Raw genomic sequence first — 7,807 nt, 5'->3', positions numbered from 1 at the left:
AATTGTCTACCTGGCACGTAACACACGGAAGGTTCCAGACTGGCTGAGTGGATGTTACTGACTAACAGGGAGGCTGTTTGGGAAAACAGTCTGTATAATGTTCTCAGCCAGCCATTGTGCTCAAAACTGGGGAAAATGATCTCTGGAGTAAGAAAAAAAGAGGATCCGGTTGGAGAGAGATAAGGCTTTCCTTGCTGGGTGGGTTGTCCAGGATGTGATTCAAAGATCCATGTATCTTAGGGAAAAACTGATCAAAACAAATAAAGAGAGCTACAGCTGTTTCTGCCGTTTAATGTTACAGTTTGTTCTGATGAAATAGCTTGAGTTCGAAGAAAAATAGAACTCCTCCTGCATTCCCAGATGGTGCTTTGCTGCCCCCGTCTGGAGAAATTGGGAACTGAAGTTTTTGATCCCTTCCTGTCCAGTTCTGTCTCCGTTATAGGTTTGCATTGGCTTGGCTCCCTTACTCAAAGGCGTTTTGCTACAGTGTGAATGAGTATCAGGTCATAAACCGCAAGCAGTTTACTCTGAGTTTACATCGACTCTGAGGAATGCAGGGATCTCTGTTTCCTGGCAGGAGGATGAACTCCATAGTTTTGTGAACCATCTGTCCTGGTTCCATTCTCCTTCTACCAAGAATCCAAGCTAAAGCCATCTTTCCTGGCAGCCTTGGACTAATAAGAAATCCTTCCTGACTTGACATCCTGCCTTTGGAATCTTACCCTTAAAAGGGAGAGTTTAGGCTCTGGATCTCTAAGGTCTCTCTGGCTCTGATTCCATAAAAATATCTTTACCAGTGAGAAATGTCTGTTTAACACAGGGAAGCTTATAGGTATTGAATGAAATTTCCCTTTTAATGAACACAGATTTCTGGAAATAAAATGAATGCACTTGGTGGAGGGATGAATTTCAAAAAAATTTTTTCAAAATATGAAATATGCCACTAGGAGTCACTGTTGACATACAGTTTCATTCCAGTGTACCATCAGTATGTATATTTCCTCTTGAGGGAAACATTTTTAAAATCAAAAGATATAAGAAAAATTAGGGGTTACAGTGTTTTGTATGGCAATACAAGTTCTGAAAAGAATATTAAAGGGGCATCCATCTTACACAGTAGTAGGTTGAATAAAGGTATCTATTACCTATGAATGAAAGTATTAAATATTGAACCTGATTTGAGAGTGAAAAATAGTAGATAGCAATTGGTAAAAAAAAAAAAAAAAAGTGACTTTCACTCTTTTCTTATTTCACCTCAGCCATATGCAACCTCTGAGAGTCGTGCTGCTTTGAAAAGAAATTCTGGAAATTTCTTTTCCCTTTAAATACTGCTGCCTTGTCCTTTAAAACTCTAGCATGCTTGTGTCTTTTTAAATAGAAACTGAGTTTATATAAGACAGCAAATTATAGAACAGAAATAAGATTCAAATACATCCAAGATAAGTCTCATTGCTCCTTTCATTTTAATAGCTGAAGAGATTAGATTTTCCAAACAGCTATACCAATCCATGAATGTTTAGAAAGAAGCATGAACTCTTTCCTAATACATTGAGTAGCCATGTTTATTCTAATGCTCTTACATCTTCAGGCTTGAGCTTTCAGAGTAGATACTACCAGGTAAAAATATAGTTCTCAATCTAGGAACCCCAGATAGAGTTTGGAGAATCTCTTATTCTTTATTATATATTTTTTAAAGCTACCAAAGTAACACAAGACCATTTCTCCCCAGCCTTACTGACGGGAGGTATTTAGGTGGATCCAGCCTAGAAAAAGATGGAGAGAGCCTGGGTGCCAGTCCCTTCTCGGCCTCCCCATTGGTCTGAATGCTTCTTAGTGGTAGAAATGGGTCAGAAAAGAGAGGGAACAACTCTGGAACTCTGAGCTTTGAATATTTACTGATCAGGTCCCATAGGACTGAATTTCTACAAAAAAACTTAAAGGAATAGCAAAGTTCCCATAGCTGGTGTCCCATAGCAGTGTTTTTCAATCTGTGGGTCAAAACTCATTAATGGGTCATAAAATCAATTTGAGGGGTCTTAACCAGCAGAGTATTTTATTAATGAAATAGGACAGAAAGGAGTGGAATAAAAAATACCAGAATGGATCACATTTTATTTCAATGGTTGTACATGTACTTTACTGGGTCATTATATCAATATAAATTGTGTTTCTTATGAAGGGTCATCTTCAGAAGAGCTTGGAAGTCACTTTCCTATAGCACTTTGTCTGTCCCCGTCTGGTTGCTGAGCCATTTATGACAGCTCACCTCTCATCCTCCTTACTAGCCTGCAAACTTCTTGAAGTGGGACTAATGTCCAAATTACTTTTCCTTGGCCACAGTGATTTCCTTAATACCGTGTACATGGTGGGTGCTTAGTAAACCTGTTTAATATTCACTTCTTATTTATTTTGCTTTCAAGTTATAAATATATACTTTTCAAAATTGTCAAGTACTATTTGTAATTGTTTTGCTCAGCTAATATCAATCTTTACATGTAGGTTGGGGTTCATATAAGCATTGCCTTTTAACCATCTTTTCCTTATTTTTGGAACTGTGGCCCAAACATAGAGGAACTGAGGCCCAAACATAGACTTCCAAACATAGGGGAAGTCACTGAAAATGGGTTCCGCTGAGGCTATTATGCAGATCTGAACTTCTGTTTTTCAAAGAGCTCTCTCAGCTGCTGCTCGGTCGTGGCTTCTTTCTGCTGCATAAGCTCAGCTGTTCCTTTGGTCACTCCCCAGGCATCCGGCTTTGACATAGAAGGGTTGTACGGCCTGCCTGAGGCTATCCGAAGATTCTCCCAGTATTCCTTCCTGGCCCTGGGGGAACAAAACACACAGCAGGAGACTTCTCCCTGAGCTTCCATCTCTAGGTCGCAGAGCTAAGACACCTCTGCAGAGCTGTCTTTGGGCTCTTGAGAGTGTGTCCATTGGAACACATTTATCTTTTTTTGCAGAATCTGTAGGTCTAAAGTTACTTTGAATTTCTTCTTTTTACATACACATAGGTTCAAAAGCTAAGAGTTTAGAATAGGGACATTTTCTATCTAAATTACCCTACCTCTCCATCCTCACTTTCTGGCACTCTACCTCCTGAGCCAGCCGAGCCCACACTTGCTGCTCTCCCCAAAGCCAGTGTCGCTTCTGCACCTCTCACCCTGAGGATCCCGCCCCAGCCTCCTTTCTATTTCCCTTGTCTCCTAGTTCAGGCCTCGCCATGTTTGCTATCTTCCAGCAGAGATTTCCTCACAGGTATTCCTGTCTCGAGGCTACTAAAACTTGCAAATCTAACTTTGTCTCAGACCAGCTGAGACCCTCCAGGCTCCTCATTGCCTTGGGATGAGGTCATCTCAACCTCGTGAGCATGAACAAAGGCCACCTCCTGTTCCTGACCTGTGTCTTTACCAAATTCTGAATCCAATATTCTCAAACTTCTAGTTTCTCAGCACCTTGTTCTCTTGCCACCTCTCAGCGCTTCCCTCTAGGCTGTTCTCCTGTCTGGCAACCTAATTCGTCCTTCGAAATTCAGCTCTGGTGTTAGCTCTATGAGAAATTCCTCACCAACCTTCCCACCTTTCCCCCTGTGGGCCATTAGTACAGACTCCACAGCACCTGTGCACATCTTCATCCTTAACTTACCATACCAGTTTGAACTTAGCTGTTTATTTCTCTGCCTACTAGACTGTTACCTCCTTGGGGACAGGCCTGTGCCTTGTCCAGCGTGCTCCCTCAGCAATCACAACGGTGTCTGACATAGTTGTACTCAACTAATGTTCAGTGAACAGAGGGAAACTGCTCCCTCTGCTTGGGGTGCATCCTCCACCCCCTTCTTTATCCCGTGGAAGCCTACTCAGCTCTTCAGAATCCAGCCCCAACGTCCCTTCTTCTAAATTATCTATTAGGTAGAGATAGTTATTCTCTTCTCTTCATTGTTACTTTTTGATCCATGCCTCTACTCAAGCAGTTAACTACAGTATAATACATCAGCTTTCTTCTCCATTTTCCCCGTAGACCGCGAGATTCTCTTAGCCAGGGACCACAGCCTTTCATTTCTATATTCCTAGTGCCCTGCACATAGCCTGATGTGAAACTCTGTTTGTTTATTGTTCCTTTTCCCCACTGGAATGTAAACTCTGTGGGTAAAGACGTGTTTTATCTCATTCACCACTGTCTTCCCAGCTCTAAGGTTCGTGCTTGGCACAGAACGGGCAATTAATATTTGCTGTACTTAAATCCTAACAACTGATTCACTGTTAGTGTCCACCACATGGACGGTGCTTTCCTAGAGTGTGAAATCACATTTTGTTGCAACTTACATTATTTATATTCTATATTCTTAAAGCTTTCCCCCAAAATCACTCCATAAAGCTACGTTATAAACATCTCTATGGGAGAATTTAATGAGGATAACTGATTCTTTACCATTACACAGCAAATAGGCTGCACTTTTTGTAATGACCTCATTTGGACATATTCATAATCTAAATGAGTTTGGTTTGGCAAATACAGTTTAAGGTTCTTACCTTGCTCTAATCCAGGGTTTGGTGTGCATGTCCAAACCACTTCCCCAGCTGCCATGTTTTTCTGAAGCTGGTGGCAAAAATCCCCTTTCTGGGGCCAGCTCCTCTGCAATCGCCCTGATGTGGTAGGGCTCAAATCCACAGCACCCACCTATGTATCTGACCCCCAGGTTGTAGGCCTCTCTGGCGTATTTTTGAATATCCCATCTGGTTGCAACTCTGGGCTCCAGTCCTATAATAAATGACACTCTGCTTAAATTTAAAAAAAAAAAAATCAAAACAAACAGCTATAATAAATGTGTAATTTTCAATAAATGAGTTGGATAAGTTGTCAATATTTCGTTCCTAACTCTTAAAAACTATTAGCTATTTTGCATTGACATATCCAATTTTAAATACTGTGACAGCCGGACTTCAAGATGATTCCCAATGATCTCTGCCCTCTGATGTTCTCACCCTTGTGTGGACCCTCCTGTATTATGTGAGGTTGGTCTGTGAGACCAATAGAATATGGCAGAAGGGATGGTTTGTGACTTCTGAGGCTAGGTCATAAGAGACGTTACGTTTTCTGCCTTGTTCTGTCCTGGAACGTTCAGCCCAGCTGCCGTGTTGTGAGAACACTCAGAAACCACGGTAGAAAGCCCATGAGCTAAGGAGCTGAGGCCTCCAGTCAACAGACAGAAAAAAACTGACCCTGACTCCCAACAGCCAACTGAGAGAGCCTGCAAGTAGATCCCCCAGCTCCCATCAGGCCTTCAGATGACTATAACCCTTGCTAGAGTCTGGATTGCAACGTATTAAGAGACTCTGAGCTAAGCTGCTCCCAAATTCATGACCCACAGCAACTTGAGATATAATAAATATTTGTTGTTTAAAGCCACTAAATTTTGCAATAATTTGTTCTACAGCAATAAATACCACAAATGCCTTGCCGTTCTTCTGTGGTTCTTCTAGACTGATTAGAATATGGGGTAAGGACCTTAGAATGAAATAGGAGGCTGGCCAGGGTCTGGCCCTGCTCACCCGTGGCTTGATTCTCCAGGTAGACTCACCCCCACTTCCCACACATGTTTTATGCCTCTTCCCAGACTGCAAGTATTCCCCCCCCCTTCATCTGCTTGGTCTCTTCATTCAAATCTGTTACACAGTAACCCAGTGATGGTAACTTCCTTCTGCCCCCCAAACTCAGATATTGCTAGAATATCTGAGCAACATTCAGAATAGGAGAAAAGTATCTCGGCGATAACCTGATCTAAACGACTTATTTTTTCTGATGAGAAAATTAAGATCTGGGAGAACTAAGAAATTTTGCTAAGATTCTGCAACTTAGCAACAGAGCTGGAACCAGAAACAGAATCTTTGCTGATCCTACCCAGGAGGGCGTCCTTTTTGCCAACTTCAGGTATGACGAATTGGTTGTCTACCTAGGTGTTGACTCACCTTTGATTTTACATTTAAGTTCAGAGGTTTTTTTGCTTGCCGGTCCTGTCTTTTCCTAATGTCTAATTTAAAAGTTTTGGGGGTGGGCTTCCCTGGTGGCGCAGTGCTTGAGAGTCCGCCTGCCGTTGCAGGAGACGCGGGTTCGTGCCCCGTTTCGGGAAGATCCCACATGCCGCGGAGCGGCTGGGCCCGTGAGCCATGGCCGCTGGGCCTGCGCGTCCGGAGCCTGTGCTCCGCAAATGGGAGAGGCCACAACAGTGAGAGGCCCGCATAACGCAAGAAAAAAAAAAAAAAAGTTTTGGGGTTGCAAGGAGAGAAGCTGGGGGCAAGATATGAGGAGATATGCAGCCATTACTTTACATGACAAAGCTCTATGGCTAGAGATTTCTTTGGAATTTGTCAAACATAAAGACCCTGAGATGATTTATAAAACGTCTGTCTTACCGAAGGGGAATTCTGGCAGGTCGATAAATCCCTGTTTGCCGCAGTCGGGAGTGTGGTAGGCCAAGGGCTGACTCATCAGGTGGGCTTTCAGTCCCACGGCCTCCAAGCCTTCTTTCATGAGCTTCACTGTTTGTAAGCTAGTTGTGAGGTCAAAATGGCAGTTCACGCCAACGATGGAAGCTCCTGCAAGTGGGAAGAACATTTGAGCTTTAGGGATTCACCAGGTACCAGTGGGCCCAACTCTCCTCTCACTCAGGGAGCTTTTATTTGGAATGGTGAATTGGAAATATGGCACCGGGTGCCTGCAAACTTATCTTACCCTTGGGCAAGAATGATTAGTAACAGGCAGCAAGCGCTTTCTGCGAACAGTGCTTTGAAGAGTCAGATATAATTGAAGTGTCGTTTATGCACACTTGGCTGTCCATCATTTTTTGAAAAATATAATCATTATTAGAGGTTTTTATAACTTCAAATTTTAATAGTCATTAAAAAATCATTATTGGACTGTTCTTTAACTTCAAATTTTGGTAGCCATTTTTTCAATCTTTGACATTATATTTGCAAAGCATGATAATTTTTCCCGACTCCCAGCTGCCCCATGGCACCTGTGGTTATGACTCATCTGAGGAATAAATCAATGTTTCCTTTTATCAGGCCAATTTAATAATATTATTAAGTTTCTTGGGCATAACAGCAGAGTGTAATTTAGGAAACTCCGAAACTTTCATACAAGTGAAATCATATAATATGTGTCCTTTCCTGACTGGCTTATTTCACTTAGTACAATGTTTTCAAGGCTCATCCCTGTTGAAGCGTGTGTCAGAATTTCATTCCTTTTTATGGCTGAATGATATTCCATTGCATGTACGTACCACATTTTGCTTATCCATTCATTAGTTGGACACTTGGGTTGTCCTCCAAAAAGGACTCTTTTGATGAACTCATGGCCTAGGATTTTGTAGCTGGGATATAGAGGCGCCAAGAACAAGGAAAGGAAAGATTCATTCTGGCCGCAGTGAGAGCGGCACCAACATCCAGATTCCAGGAGCAGCAGAGCTGACGCCACACGCTGTGACCTCCAGTGTTCAGTGGCAGGCGTCTTAGCGGTCCTCACTAGCCTGGGCCTGCAGTTCGCTCTTCATTTTTGTTCCAATCTGGCCTCACACCCCGTCATTCCTCTGAATCAGTTTTTGTTAATGGCACCGATGACCTCAATCTGGCTAAATCTAGTAGTCGCTTCTCTCTTCTCATCTTACTCAACGTCTCGGCCGCATTCAACCTTGTGGCGCTCTCTCCTTCATCGATACTCCCCTCCTCTTGGCTTCTGAGAACTTCCCCCACTCTCTGAGTGTTGCCCCTACCTCCCTGGCCGCTTTTTTTTTTTTTTTTCCGTACCGGGC

The 7,807-nt window shown here is 42.7% G+C and overlaps 1 protein-coding gene across 1 annotated transcript in view; it reads right to left on the bottom strand.

Annotated features, from left to right (window-relative positions):
• Positions 1-2,639: 2,639 nt before the first annotated feature.
• BHMT (betaine--homocysteine S-methyltransferase) overlaps positions 2,640-7,807 on the bottom strand; it is a 20,725-nt gene continuing 15,557 nt past the window's right edge. The window contains exons 6-8 of the mRNA XM_007471967.1: positions 6,408-6,590; positions 4,527-4,755; positions 2,640-2,823 (exon numbers count right to left, since the gene is read on the bottom strand). Of these exons, the coding sequence (XP_007472029.1) occupies positions 2,640-2,823; positions 4,527-4,755; positions 6,408-6,590 (596 nt within the window). The remainder of the gene's footprint in view (positions 2,824-4,526; positions 4,756-6,407; positions 6,591-7,807) is intronic.

This window comes from Lipotes vexillifer, unplaced genomic scaffold (genome assembly GCF_000442215.2).
Source record: "Lipotes vexillifer unplaced genomic scaffold, Lipotes_vexillifer_v1.1 scaffold83, whole genome shotgun sequence".
NCBI classification, from domain to species: Eukaryota; Metazoa; Chordata; class Mammalia; order Artiodactyla; family Lipotidae; genus Lipotes; species Lipotes vexillifer.
This window is presented reverse-complemented; position numbering and strand designations above follow the sequence as displayed.